Source organism: Thalassophryne amazonica, chromosome 2 (genome assembly GCF_902500255.1).
Source record: "Thalassophryne amazonica chromosome 2, fThaAma1.1, whole genome shotgun sequence".
NCBI lineage: Eukaryota > Metazoa > Chordata > Actinopteri > Batrachoidiformes > Batrachoididae > Thalassophryne > Thalassophryne amazonica.
This window is the reverse complement of record NC_047104.1, coordinates 38086441-38101534: the sequence shown is the minus strand read 5'-3', so window position 1 is coordinate 38101534 and position 15094 is coordinate 38086441. Positions and strand designations below refer to the sequence as shown.

The window sequence follows — 15094 nt, the reverse complement described above, 5'->3', positions numbered from 1 at the left end:
TCACATGCACATAAGTATTCACACCCTTTGCTCAATAATTTCTTGATGCACCTTTGGCAGCAACTGTGGGACCTTATATTGTGGTGTAATTTTTACCAAAGAGCAATGTGCTAATAACAAACATGTTATGATGATATGCAAATGCCAGAAGACGATTATGTTGTGTGTTACTGATGACATTTAACAAATGTTTAGAAGGATAAAGTATATAGTCTTTTTGCACAGACAAGGTAATAGCTTTTAGAAAAACACACCTGATATATTCAAATGTATGCAAAAGCATATCTTGTGTGAAAAATGTATGCTGTTTTTTTAAAGAGCATGACAGAGAACTGAATCTAAGGGTGTAGATTTAAATAAACAACTTTAAAAAAAAAAAGAACACTGATTTAAATCCAACATATCATTGAAAAATTACGATAATTTTGAATTTCCATGTCCCAGAGTTGAACTCTCCAGGCCTGGGGACTTTCCAGAAAAGTGATCTCACACACTGGGTTCTATCCACAGTGGGCAAAAAAAGCCAAGTGGGCCAAAAAGCTCAGTGTTTGAAAAACAGCAGGTGCGTGAGAGATCAGAGAGGGATGGGGGCTGGAGAGAGAGAGGGGGGGTGGGGGCACAGCGTCAGTGAAAGAGGAAAGTGAAAAACTGACTCAAAGTTTTTCATTTAAAACAGTAGGTTTGATAAATCAGTCCAGATTCAGCTCTTGTTCAAACAAGGCAATTAGGTGTTATATTGTTTAAAAATAAAAAGTAATGCAATCCCACTCAAATTGTTGAACAAACAAACAAAACTGTCAGATGACAGAAGTGCCTGCTTCACTGGATTAAAAATTACTGTGTGACATTTTTGAAGAAGAGAGTAAATGCTATGTAAATATTAATGTTTTTAACATTTTCAATGTTATTTATTAACTTAGATATGCAAAAAAAGAATTTTGATCATACAAATATTACAACATAAATATAATTTTTCATTCATTATTCTTGAATTCAATTCATCTCAAGCCACCCAAAATTAGTTAAAATAAGGCTTGCCAAGAATGTTTTAGTGGTATAAAACCCTATAGGGGATATTTTTAAACTATTGAGCCCAGCTAAAACACTTAGACGCTCATCTGGTGATCAAGCACTCTGTCCAGTGTCTCCATGATGATATGTAGACAGGTGTGTGTCTTTCCAAATACTGTCCAATCAACTGAAATTAACCCAGTTGGACAAATAAGCTGTAGAAACATCTCAAGGATGATCAGTGGAAACAGGATGCACCTGAGCTCAATTTTGAGCTTCATGGCAAAGGGTGTGAATACTTCTAAAATTAAAAAAAAAACTTTTTTCAGATAATCATTATGGGGTACCGCGTGCTGACATACATACCCTCACAGTGAAAGTAGTATGCCCCATGCAAGTCTTACTAAATTACATAAAATCATTCTGGCAGCACATATGGATTCTCCAGAGTGACCTCGTACCAAAGACAACTAGTTGCTGCTTGAGCCCAAGTTTCACAACCATACAGTGATATAAACACCAGGTCCATGAAGACTTTGACTTTCATTTTCCTCCAAAGATATCTGCATTTCAAAAGTCTCTCGAACTCAACTGAAGAACTTCAGCCTCAGTAGTACAGATCCCTGCAGCTTTAGCTGACGTCAGCTGGTTCAACACTTACGCAATCTCGCTGACATTCAGTGGCTTGCAGCTAAATGGTGGATCAACCACCAGAATGCTAGCATCAATGTTGTAATTACACAGATGGAGTGTTGCTTGCACCTCTAACAAAGACCTGCTTATGTACCCTCACTGCCAAGATAGTGGAGCAGATAAGTTCACTTGGTGATACAAGCATCAGATTTGGCATAAATGTTCTTAATTTGCACCATGTCCAACATATCATCTGATCTGACATCAACTTTTGACTCCTGTACAAACTGAACTTAACCTTTGTCACCATTCTTAATGTTTTTACCCCATTATAACAGTCAGTCATAGTTAGTCCAAACTATACCTTTTTGGAATCTTTGTGATTAGACACATAATGTGGTATAGCTTTCAATATGACTGAAGCATTTAATTCAACATTAAATTTTGACCTCTGTGTTATTCTTCATTGACCCCTAAATGGCCGCCATATTGGATTTCCAAGTGGCCAGCACTTTTTTCCTCAAACACTGAATTATGAAGAACATTCATGGCAAGTCTGATGCTCGTATCACCATGTGAACGATAGCTGCAATTATCTGCTGCACTAAGACAGCTCATTTTATCAGCTCCCTGAGAAGTGTTGAACTGCCACCAAGCCATCCACGTCCCATTTAATCCCTATATGTTTGGAGGGTAGGACTCCGTAACAACCATGTATTTGCAGGTTACAGAGACCCTGTAAATACTTTGTACTTATGAAGGACCAATAAACTGACCCCTTTACAAATAAATGAGTGACTCAAAATCCTCTCCCATTTGCATGTTAAGTCAGTGGGCACTTTGGTGTAGAAATAGGTAAAATAACACTTGTAAGTCTCTAAACACATTTTCTGTTCCTTGGGTACATCTAGCCAGCCACTAGTCTTCTGTGGTAGATCTGGACTAGATGGCCATCTGTGATGATGGAAGCTATGATTTACAGTAACATAGTTAGCACATTGTTTGTAGATTTTACACTGGACTTTAAAAGTTTTATATATCCATTACAAAACAGAGAAGAGGAAGGACGTCTGTGATAATTCTTTGTCATCCAGGCCATGGTCTCCAAATAAGTTAAGTCCAGTTAACTGGACCAGTTTAGTTGAAGATGTTTCGCTTGTCATTCAGAAAAGCACCAGAGTCCAGCATCCAGAGTGAAGTAGCTGGCATGATCCACACAGCCCGCAATGCCTCTGCGTGCTTACAACAGATGATCGAACTGGCGCACGTGTGCTTGCTCAGAACAGGTAATCAAACTGGTGCACGAGTGTGTGATGAAATGATCCCTCAGCCTAAACCAAATCTGCACGATTTTCTGGCATACTCCATATGTATCACAACACAACTGTATGCAAGCCCGGTGTGAAAGGCCCTTTAGGTCTGGTACTATAATTTTATCTTTACCAAACAAAAAGTGCAAAGTTGCAATGCCATGTGTCATCATTTCAGAAAAGGGTGAACACAACGATCACAAACGTGGCAGATCAAAGTACAACCTGGAAGGTCGGCGCATCAGAAGATATATGACATTCCTAAACCAATGTGGATAAAATGTTATTATCTTCACAAGCGTTGTGGTCATGTGACCTCTTGCTTGTTGACCTGTTAAGCCCATTTCACACCGGGGGTGCTCCCGGTTGCTCCCAGTTGCGCTGTGCGTCATTATGATGACGCCGAGTGGAAGCAACTCAGTGCCGAGAGGATGCAGCTCGGCGCCACAACAGCGTGAGGGGCGCAAAGGAGGAAGTAAGTCAGGCGCCAAAAAATTAAACCTGTTTAATTTTTTTGGGGTCCTGTGCTTGACGCAGAAAGGAAGTGGTTCAAGCGCAAGTCGGGGCAAAGACGCGTAACTCGGGACAAAGAGGCGTTACCCGGCGTGACTCAATTTATGATTCCTGCTGTGTTCCATTGTTCCCGCAGTATAAATCATGCAGGATGCAGTAAAAACTACACGCTGAAAAAAAAAAAAGACCACAGAAAAAAAATGCAGACTGACTGCCAGAAATATCCAGTAAAAAGTCCGGACATCTCTAGTCCACTCATGGACATTCGTTCACGCGCGCACATGTGAACAATTAAAAGAAAAAAAAAGTCTGGATGGATGGATGTTATATGACACAGTTTGGATAAAAGGAATCATTACATGGACATGGCTGGAGACATAATGGATTTTTGCAGGAACACTTCAGCCTATATATTAAAAGGACTTTTAAATTCTAAACATGAGCAAGATGGACAAATAAAAAGATGTTGGACAACATACTGGATGTTATTTGATGCAGAACAACACTGACTGATGGCCCACAGTGTTGTAAAAGCGAGAATACAAACTACACTCAACAAAAATATAAATGCAACACTTTTGGTTTTGCTCCCATTTTGTATGAGATGAACTCAAAGATCTAAAACTTTTTCCACATACACAATATCACCATTTCCCTCAAATATTGGCGGTGGGGTTATGGTATGGGCAGGTGTCTGTTATGGACGAAGAACACAGGTGCATTTTATTGATGGCATTTTGAATGCACAGAGATACCGTGACGAGATCCTGAGGCCCATTGTTGTGCCACATCCAAGAACATCACCTCATGTTGCAGCAGGATAATGCACGGCCCCATGTTGCAAGGATCTGTACACAATTCTTGGAAGCTGAAAATGTCCCAGTTCTTGCATGGCCGGCATACTCACCGGACATGTCACCCATTGAGCATGTTTGGGATGCTTTGGGCCGGTGTATACGACAGCGTGTACCAGTTCCTGCCAATATCCAGCAACTTCGCACAGCCATTGAAGAGGAGTGGACCAACATTCCACAGGCCACAATTGACAACCTGATCAACTCTATGCGAAGGAGATGTGTTGCACTGCATGAGGCAAATGGTGGTCACACCAGATACTGACTGGTATCCCCCCCAATAAAACAAAACTGCACCTTTCAGGGTGGCCTTTTATTGTGGGCAGTCTAAGGCACACCTCTGCACTAATCATGGTGTCTAATCAGCATCTTGATATGGCACACCTGTGAGGTGGGATGGATTATCTCAGCAAAGGAGAAGTGCTCACTATCACAGATTTAGACTGGTTTGTGAACAATATTTGAGGGAAATGGTGATATTGTGTATGTGGAAAAAGTTTTAGATCTTTGTGTTCATCTCATACAAAATGGGAGCAAAACCAAAAGTGTTGCGTTTATATTTTTGTTGAGTGTAAGATGATTTGATTTTTTTAATCAGTGCTTAATTTTGTATTTTTGTCCTTTGTTGAAGAAGAAGTTGAAGTAAACTTTTGCAATTCCCATTTATTATTTTATTCTTGCGGCTGATTTTGTGTAAAGCCCTATTTAATAGTTATTATTATTACTGTTAATGAATATGGAATTATTTAGCATATAAATTGCACTGGAGTATAAATAGCTAAACAAACAACAACAAAAACCAAACAAAAACTGTGACTTATACTCCAGAAAATATGATATATGCATTCTGGATGCATCCCTGAAGATCACAGTCGATAAATGTGATGAACCCGTGTGTGAAGGTCACAGCTGCCCGTGAATGTATACTCATGTGCAGTGTAATGACTGAGTGCGTATGAGTTGTTCCATGTGCAGTGTACAAAAACAACCATAGCACACCCATAGTATAACTTGAACACAACCTTGGGACTGGAGAACCTCCCAGCAATGTCACGGCATGTACGACAACGCTACTGTGTCTATACAAGTGCAAGACATTAGCAAATTATGTCAGTTCATGAAAGAAAAAAATTATTTTCAAAGACTATAAAAATCCTGCCAAGGCTAAAAAAAACACTACGGCAAACAACAGATTATACTGGTTAATCACAAACACCCTCTCAGAAGCTGTAAGGTGCTTTAAGGTATGGATAAGGACAAAACTGTGACCTGTTGAGATCTCTGTGAGAGCGAGAATGGGGCTTCACCTCTGCTGTTGAGTATCTCGTGTGACTGCTCATAGCTTTGGCCTTGTTTCAAACAGTGTGTCATTCTGATGATTCATTCTCACCTCCAGCGTCATGTTGGCTCTTAAATGCAACAGAGATGACCAGTTCTTGGCTTCACCATCAAAGGAGGACTCAGCCAACAGCAAAGGGATGGTCCGGTGACCCAAACCAGACTCCAAAGTCACCTGGACCACCTACAGATTAATTAAAAAAAGAAGGCTTGATTAGGACAACAGGTAGAACAGGTGAGCTGACATCGCAAGACTTCAGTGAAATTTAAAAGTCACAAAATCTATTTCAGTGATGTAGAAGACCATCACAAGTATGACATCAGCTTCCCTATATACAAAGATGTGGTGAATCTGTCACAGAATGTCAGCTTGTCCATTCTACTCAAAGCTACAGCATCTTCATTTTACCCGCAAAATCTTAACAGACCTAGTTTTAAAAATATAAACTACTAGCGCATTGCCTGTGGGGATCCACGGGCTCTAGATTTGGTAGTGTTTATAAAATAGGTAGCTGACATTTTTCAAGGGTGGTAATAAATTATGCAAAGTTTCTATAATGAGTTGGAATGGCGTGTAGGTCCAAAATGTTTTTCGAACCTTAGACCTCAACAGTTTTTAGAAGAAGAACTCAACTCTTGGTTCCTGTTAATTATGTAATTTATGCTAATTTACTGTCTTAATGTATTTATAAACTGTTTAGGTTTTTGTTATCATATACACAGTATTATTATTACTTCTATTTTGTAATTTGATTTTTAAATGGACCACAATGCAAATGAATGCATGGATGACATAGGTATTTTCACTTCTTGGTGTTTTCATTTCTTGTGTCATCCATGAATACATGGATGACACCCATGACTGTATCATCCATGGGGTCAGGGTGCAGACTAATACATTAAATGTGAAACGGTTTTAATATTTTGCCACCGTTTCCGCGATATTGTATGGTCTGAAATCTCACAGGATTAACCAATCTGATTTGCAGAAAAATGTAATGGGACTAGAATTATATTATTATACTTTCTGGAGGTGCATAGACATTAACTACTGTAATCATCGTGTCATCCAACCTCCCTTTGACTATAATGTAGAGAGCTTCTTTTCCCTTTATCTCCTTTTTTAGTTCAAACTTTGTAGAGTTAGATATCAAAATTGCAACTCCACGTTTATGACCTTGTTTAAATGAGCTGTAGTATGAATTTCTGAATCCTAATTTTTTAAGTTTTTCATGTTCTTGATCATTTAAATGAGTCTCCTGCAGTAGAGCAAACTGAATTTTTTCCTTCTTCAATTTATGTAAAACCTTCCCCCTTTTCATTGGAGTTGTTAGACCATTTACATTCAAAGATATAAACTTTAGCATATTCATATTTGTAGATTTGCTTCAATACGTGTGCCCCCAGACAGTGTAAAACAACAGAAACAAACCAAACAAACATATGAACAACCTGAACAAGGAACGTGCGACTTCCACAGTGAGGTATATTCCAAACCTCTCCCATTGTCCCTGTTGGTGGGTGGGCAGGGAGTCCCCACAAAAGGTGGGGGCGTACTCCTAGACTCACGAGCACATCCTGGGGATGGAATCAAAGGTCTTGCAATGTCCAACATAAAACAACCCAAAGCCCCCCCCCGTCGGCATTTTTGCTTAATTAGGCCTGTCTCCCCCCTCATTGTCCACTGCTTAATCATTAATTGTTTACTTACTACTGTATGGGGCGCAAAACAGAAGTCCATAACATAGCCTTAATCAATCAAACAGTAGTTATTTTACTACCGCTGGTATTCCCGGAGTCTCTCGCGTGTGCGTTGTGCCATATCTTTGCTGGTTCCCCCGCTGCCGGCGCGCTGCCACTCACTCGCTGCAGATGTCTGCTCTCTTCCTCCATCTTCGCCGTGCGGCATGGGCACGGGGACTCCTTTGTCTCTCATGTCCCGCGCAGCACTCTCAACGGTGTCATAGCTCTTAACGCTGTCTTTCCAATGGATCCTAATCCTTGTGAATGGAGTTTGGAAACGAATTCCTCGCTCTTTCAGCACTCTTTTAATATCCAGGTAAGCGCGCCTTTTCTGGACAATTTCCGCTGGATAATCGTGGTCAAACTGAATAAGCTGGTCTGCGACTCATATTTTCTTTTGCCAGGCCTTTTTCAACAGCATTTCTTTAGTTTCAAACGTCAGAAAATTGACCACTATATGTCTGGGTCGCTCACCTGGCTTCGGCTTGAATGGGGGGGGGGGGGGGGGGGGGGTTCTGTGAGCGCGTTGTATCTGAAGTTCCACTCCTTCAGGTATTTCCAGTTCTCTTTTGATTAATTGGGTCAAATACGCAGCAACGGAATCCCCCTCACTGTTCTCTGGCAGGTTAAAGATTCGAATATTGCACCTTCTTGATCTGGCCTCAAGATCTGTTATCTTTTCCTGCATCAATCCAGTTTGTTTCTGTAGTTTATGCAGCAAGTCATCCGCGTCTGTATTCCGTTCCTCCAGCGCTGCGATGCATGCTTGTGCCTCGGTCAAACCCGCTTTCTGATCTTCCAATGCCTTTTTGTTTTCTTGAAGTTTTCGATCCATATCTTGTCTAAGAGATGTTATTTCTTGCTTTAGCTCGTCTTTCGCCGCAGTGAATTCTGCTCAGAGCTTCATGCCAAGATCTTGAAAGTCATTGCTAAGCTTCGCTAGTCCTTCTAGCATTAGCTTTGATGCGGTTTGGCTTCGCTCTTCACTTAGCTTTGCTTTGCTAGCCTCGCTAGCTTCGCTAGCCACATCCTCGACGGCTTCATAATCGCTCTCGTCTTGTTCAGCAGTGGACATATCAGAATTGTCCTTCCTTATTTTTCGGCCTTTACATTTGCCACCTCCACTCATTTTTGTTTTTTATTTTGGATTTGTTTCTAGCTATGTGGAGTTTTAGTTAACCGACTTCAGGGGCTCACAACTACACGTCTTACTCTGTCGCCATCTTCCAGGAAGACGCGGCATTCATCCTTGACCCAAAATACATAAGCATACCAAAGAGCAAACTTCAGTTCTCCCCAGTTTGCCCGTGATCACAGATATACGCATGCATGCATGCAGAGCTTTTTGTTTTTTCTGCATTCTGCCACAAGCAGGTGCTTTTATTTTTACACACCCACAAACAGAAGACGGTGGTGGAAGACATCAAATGCACTACACCTCTCATTCATGGTAATGGAGAAATGACACTTAACTAAACTGTCTAAACCTACTTAACTACAACCCCAATTCCAATGAAGTTGGGACATTGTGTCCCAACTTCATTGGAATTGGGACACAACTGGGACAGTGGTAAGCATATCACTGTCCCAGTTTTTTTGAGACGTGTTGCAGGCATCCATTTCAAAATGAGCAAATATTTGCACAAAAACAATAAAGTTTATCAGTTTAAACAAATATCTTGTCTTTATGGTGTATTCAATTGAATACAGGTTGAAGAGTATTTGCACATTATTGTATTCTGTTTTTATTTACATTTTACACAACGTCCCAACTTCACTGGAATTGGAGTTGTACAAAAACACAATAAATCTATAACACTAACAGCAACGTTAAACTATAACATTTATAACAATACCAATAACAACACAGTCAGACAAACAGAAGTGAATCTGCCTTAGACTGCGAGTTTGTGGATAAAATGTCATACCTGAACCACAGCAGTGAAGCTCTCGCCCTCATTGCGTCCATCCTGTTCCTTGAAACTCTCAGTAACCTCAATGGCCTGATCTACACCCAGAAACCAAAAGTTGTTGTCATATATGTTCATGACAGACCAGAGGTCACTAATGTCTGGTTCAGCATCCTGGTGTTGCTCTTCACTCTTCCCCGTTGTCATGGCTGCTGTTATTGTCATCACCGTGTTCAGGATAAATGGAGAAATCTGGAAAACAAAGACATGTCAAGCTTTACAGAGGTTGCCTGGTTTGGGGATGGCCAACTTTCCTTATTGTGGATTAGGGTTAGATGCTAGGACTGAAAATATCTGACATCAGATGGCCAATAAAAAATGCATAGTTCAGCCAAGGCCCCATAGACATCTGTTCATATGGTCTCTGTTGAGAGGTTTTCTTTTTTATACTAATTTCTCATCTATGATGCTCAAATTTGATTCCGATTGTTGACCTTTGACTATGGCTGTCAATCGCCTGTCTATTGTGTATTAATTGTCAACAGGATATTTAAAAAAACTGCTCAAAAACATGATCAAAGATCAAAGGCTGGCTCAGGAAGAAAATAACCAGAATCCTTGATTTAAGAACAAAAATAAAAAGCAAGATCCACCCCTTGATCAATTTATAAACCCTGACACCCATAGGTGAATCAGATGGGAGCTTAGGAGTCCCCTTGGATAAGCTCCCAGTCCAAAGCAGTTACTTCTCCAGCCAAGGCTGGTACCGATTTACACCCGAGTCAGTGCAGATTAAGTGTCTTGTCCAACCTAACACAGGACTACATTTTGGTAATGCAACTCCTATCCCACTGACCTATTATCTCAGTGGATCAAGATCAACCAAGACTTAACCAAATATTCCTGGACACAGGGTGTACCTCTGTTCATGTCCTTTTACAATAGTCTGCTTACAATACAATAACCAAACACAAAAACCCAACCTAAAACAAATCCTCCTTGAAGATGAACACACCTTGATAATAACTTCCTCAACAGTCACTGATCCACTCAGTGGTTGATTTTGTTGGGTTATTGTTCTCAAGTTGACTGAACATGGCCTCAGCACCTGTTGGACAGAAGTTAAATATGTCAGGAAAAAAATTGATTCATTACATTCATCTGTTTTCTGCCGCTTATCTGGGTTGCGGTGGCAACATATGAAGCAGCTCATCCCTTTTCGTTCTCTCTCCCATGGGGTATCCCGATGCGTTCCAGAGACAGCTAGGAGATATAATACTTCCAGTTTGTCTTGGATCTTCCCCAAAACCTCCACCCAGTTGTGTGTGTGTGGACCACCTCAACCCACCTCACCTGGCTCCTTTCGATGTGAAGAGGTGTTTACTTTATCCAGAGTTCCTCAAGCTTCTAACCCTGTCCGTGAGTGTAAAACCAGATATCCAATGGAGAAACCTCACTTCTGACACTTGTACCCATGAAACTCAATCTCCATTCTACACACCAATTACAGTGCTTGCCTGATGGCCGGATATGATATCCAGAAAGTTACAGGGCATTGCATGGGTTCTTACAATGTTGGTCAACCAACTCAAACACATTACGAAAATCAACGAAGGCTGCAAAGATGTCCTGCTGATATTCACACTGCCATTCAGTGAGTACTTACAGATCTAGGGTGCTGACAATGGTTGACTTCTTTGGCATAAAGGCAGACTGGTCTCATAGTTAAATAGCTAACATTCTCAACAGTCCTATTGAGAATGACTCTTGCAGATATCACGGCGATCTGAATCTTCAAACACACCTTGCAGCACTGTGGAACTCAGAGTACTACCAACTGAGCTCACGCACCAGTGTCAGCAGCCCTGCATCACCCTTGAGGACTCTGATGTGTTACAAGGGTGCAGGCAACCATTGTAGACAAGGGACAGTGCTACTTAGAAACAAATCTAGGCAAGCAAGACAGATACCACCTCAGACACTGCCCAAGCTCATAACTGGCCTGTTGGTCATACATGCCCCTGATTGGATTGTGGGTTGCGGTCTTTCCCAGCTGTCAGCAAATCTTTCTCTGTAGTCCTGCCAGTATTCACACTTACATTCATTGAGTACACATAAAGCTAGGATGCTGATAACGGTCAACTTGTTGGGCATAAGGCCAAGCTGCCCTGGTTGCGAGCAGCCAGCAGCTGACACTGAATCCTACTGAGAACTACCCATCATGGAGAACAGGGTAATAATACTTCTGGAGTTTCTGGAATCCAGGCAATCATCCTTTGAATTTCCAGGGACGAACAACACTTCCTCTTTTACATTTTGCTGGAATGATACCTGTGCCCCAAACGGAAGTAAACACTGAATGCAACATCAAGAGAACAGCATCCTTACTAAACAGTAGAATTTCAGGCCCAATGCCAGATCCCTGCAACTTTATCAACCATCAGCTGTGTCACCATATTTGCAAATCTCATTGACTCTTGGTGGCTCACAGCTGACTGGGAGAAAATTTCCTCAAACCCTGACAATTCAGATGTTCAACATTGTGGCAAGAGGTTTAGCCTTCTTCAACTGCTCAAAGTAGTCAGCCCAATGGGACAGGATGGCAGAAGCTTCTGTCAAGATTATGTCATCACTTACCGTGCCAGGGGTGGGACAAGGTGTAGGTTTGGAGGAATGCCTTGCTTTCTGAGGTTCTCAAGACCAAAAATGGTGTGTTACCTACTTCAGCCAAAATTTGGCTCAGGATTAAAAATGAATCACACAAACAAATCACTATTACTGTTACTTATTTCTTCTTCTGTCTCATAACAGTTAAGAAAATTTTAAAGAGGCTTGTTAATGTTTAAAACATCAACGTGCAGAATGTAGGATCAAAAATGCAATACCCATTTTATCTACAGCTGAAGACATCATCAGTCATGTGATCATATGATGGTGGGTGGGCTTACGGTGGTGACAGCATTGTCCTTGGGGTTGCGGATGAAGGGGCAGGCAAGGACCTGGAATTTCACGAGGTTCATCGACATTTGCTGGGTCCCATCATCCTCAATCTTTAGGTCAAAGACACACTGGAACATGGCTACCAGGGAGGGGGCTTCGGCCTTCATTAAATTTGCCACGAACACTACCTCTGGGTCCATCACAACCATGTGCACTTCTGTCTTCGACGTTTGACCTGTGGGTTGCATGAAGCAATAATTTGGATATTTTATACGTTTGTTAAATGTTAGTAAATTCTGCAGACAATCTGACAATCCTACCTGGACTGATGTTAGCGTCACTCCGGAAGTCTGCAGCCTGCTTCAGCTGCAGCTTGTCGGTGGGCGGGGTGGTGGTTTGCGGTATGGCTTGGAGGAAGAAATCCGCCACGGCCATCAGGAACTCCACACTGGCACACAGGTAGAGTTTTTGAAGCACTGCGTCCACTTTGCGCCCACTCTTGCTTTGCTGGTATTTTACGTCAACCATGGCCTCGACACTCTCCTCGTCCCGCCTCCTGACCATCCTGCCACCACAACAATCAAGCCATGATGTTATTATTTCACCTCAAGTTCACGTGTTAGCACCTCGTAGATGGACCTGTATTAATAAAGACCAGGCTCAGCCTCCCATGGGAGATGGGGCATGACAATTCCAACAGTAAACCAAGGTGAGGCCTTGGAAAGCAGATAATGTAGAAACTATTCTATGGACAAGGAATGTCAACTCTCTGTCATCAGTTAAAGAGTTAGACTGAGTGTGGAGTGATACCAGCTACTAGTTTTAAATATGCCCTCCAACAGTAAAGCTTTGGAAACTCCTCTCACCTTGATGTCACCTGCTCTCTGCCCATCCTCAGGTCATCCAGTGTGCAAGACGTCAGGCTGGTTGCCACCTCCATAGTGCTGTTACTCAGGATCCGCCCCGAAGCTTTCATAAGGTGGAGAACAAATTCCCCCAGTCTGAGATTGTCCTGGTGCTGGAGGTGAGACAGCAACACAGGCAGAATGTTAAGAAGAAACATTCAAATGGAACATCAGAGAAGAACATTCAGGAAATCAACAACGTTATCAAACCTCACAGAATACAAGCTGAAAATATGGCAGACTTCAGAGAACACGAACACAGACGTACCACCTGCTGGGAGTCGCTGCCATACAGAATCAGTCCGAGAGACTCAATGTTGAAGTTAAACTTCATTGTTTCAACAACTTCTTCCTCGTCTCTGCCTTCAGTCTGCTTCTCAACATTACCTGAACAAACAAAAAACAAATTACAGAGTATGTTCCCCCATGGATCCGCCACTGTATTACTGGTATCTCAGATTGGTAAGCTAGCTCATAGCTGGTTACAGCTAGTTAAAAGTACCAAAGAGCTAAAGTGACTCCCTAGTGAAAGTGACGAACATATTAACTCGTAATATTTAACAAATTGTGGATTTCAGACCTGTTTTGTTGTCTCCAGCTACTCGGAGGTGCAGTCCAGCTCCCTGTTGGGGGACAGTGGGCTCCATGCTGCTGGCTTCACCAAGGTTCTCCATTAAGATCTTCAAAAGCAATTTCAGGTCATCTTGACTCAGCGCCACCTATAGGCAGAGCAAAGACACTATAGAAACAACAATATCATCCTATTTCAAGCCACATCCATGAAAGATGTATCCATTTACATACTATAAGTATGTTCCCTGTGGCAACTGCTGAGTCATCGAAGGAGCAATCACACAGTTCTGTAAATCCACATTCTCATTTTTACACAAAGTAACTCAACAAAATAGACATTTGTGTGTCTAAAAGCTAGGCTAAACACATTTGGATCTAGGGTGCTACATCTGTCTTAGCACAAAGACAGGAAAATTAGCTTTATGCTACATGGTCACATTTCACAAGGTGGTCCATAAAGTGTTACATGGGCCAAAGCTACCATTTTTTTAAAAATATGTGATCCAACTCAAAAATACCTGTTAAAACCTGTATGTTTCAAGCTCATGTCAGTTTTATTAAGGCTAAAATCAATAAATTGCACATTAAATACAATGTAAATCAATGTAAATCTGAAAATTTAAAGCTGTTTTTCTCCCGTTTCTACTTTTCTGTAAAATTTATGCTATTTACTTCAAATTTACAGGATTAACTGATAAGTGGATCTACACTTGTCAGTTTTTTTCATAATGACATCTATGCCTACATATAGAACAGAGTCTGCATGGACAAAAGCTTCTTTCATGCTTAACTTATACTGAGATCCTGATTTCATTTCTTTATGATAATCAAAAAAGTGACCTCTAAACACAGTTGAACCTTTGGGAAATAGTGTCCCTGTGTCATCCATTACCTCATCTGGTAAGAGAACAGAACTTGCACATGTGACTTTGAACAAGAAATAGTCATAGATTGAGTTCTTTGTGGGAGGAACTGCTGTGATACTGTCCTCTGTCCCTTTCAATTATGCTGTGTTTACACATAAGGACAAGTCACGAATGCCACAAAGTATAAATTCTTGGCCACTGATCACGAATGTGATATTCAGGACCAAGGCATCAGGTGTCCTTAGGAACTGTTGCAACCTGTTACCACGCGTTACGATTAATGGCACATATTGTTGGTGAATTGCACGGTCATTAATAATATTCCGTGCTGTTGCACGCTATTGCGTTCTGTTACGTTGTGAATCAGGCAAATTGTCTCCACACACCCCACCATATTCATCCTACTGTCAGCTGCTGAACAGTTCGCATTGCTCCAGATTGCTCCTCAACATCCAGACGAATCCACAGCAGAAGAAGAACTTTGTGATTGCTTGCTTA

The 15094-nt window shown here is 41.4% G+C and overlaps 1 protein-coding gene across 1 annotated transcript in view; it reads right to left on the bottom strand.

The window, feature by feature from the left end:
* The window catches only part of LOC117503539 (vacuolar protein sorting-associated protein 13C-like), a 305374-nt gene that overhangs the window by 101105 nt on the left and 189175 nt on the right, over positions 1-15094 (bottom strand). Inside the window, 8 exon segments of the mRNA XM_034162801.1 lie at positions 5712-5843; positions 9331-9564; positions 10328-10420; positions 12261-12487; positions 12573-12817; positions 13119-13270; positions 13426-13544; positions 13738-13876. Of these exon segments, the coding sequence (XP_034018692.1) occupies positions 5712-5843; positions 9331-9564; positions 10328-10420; positions 12261-12487; positions 12573-12817; positions 13119-13270; positions 13426-13544; positions 13738-13876 (1341 nt within the window).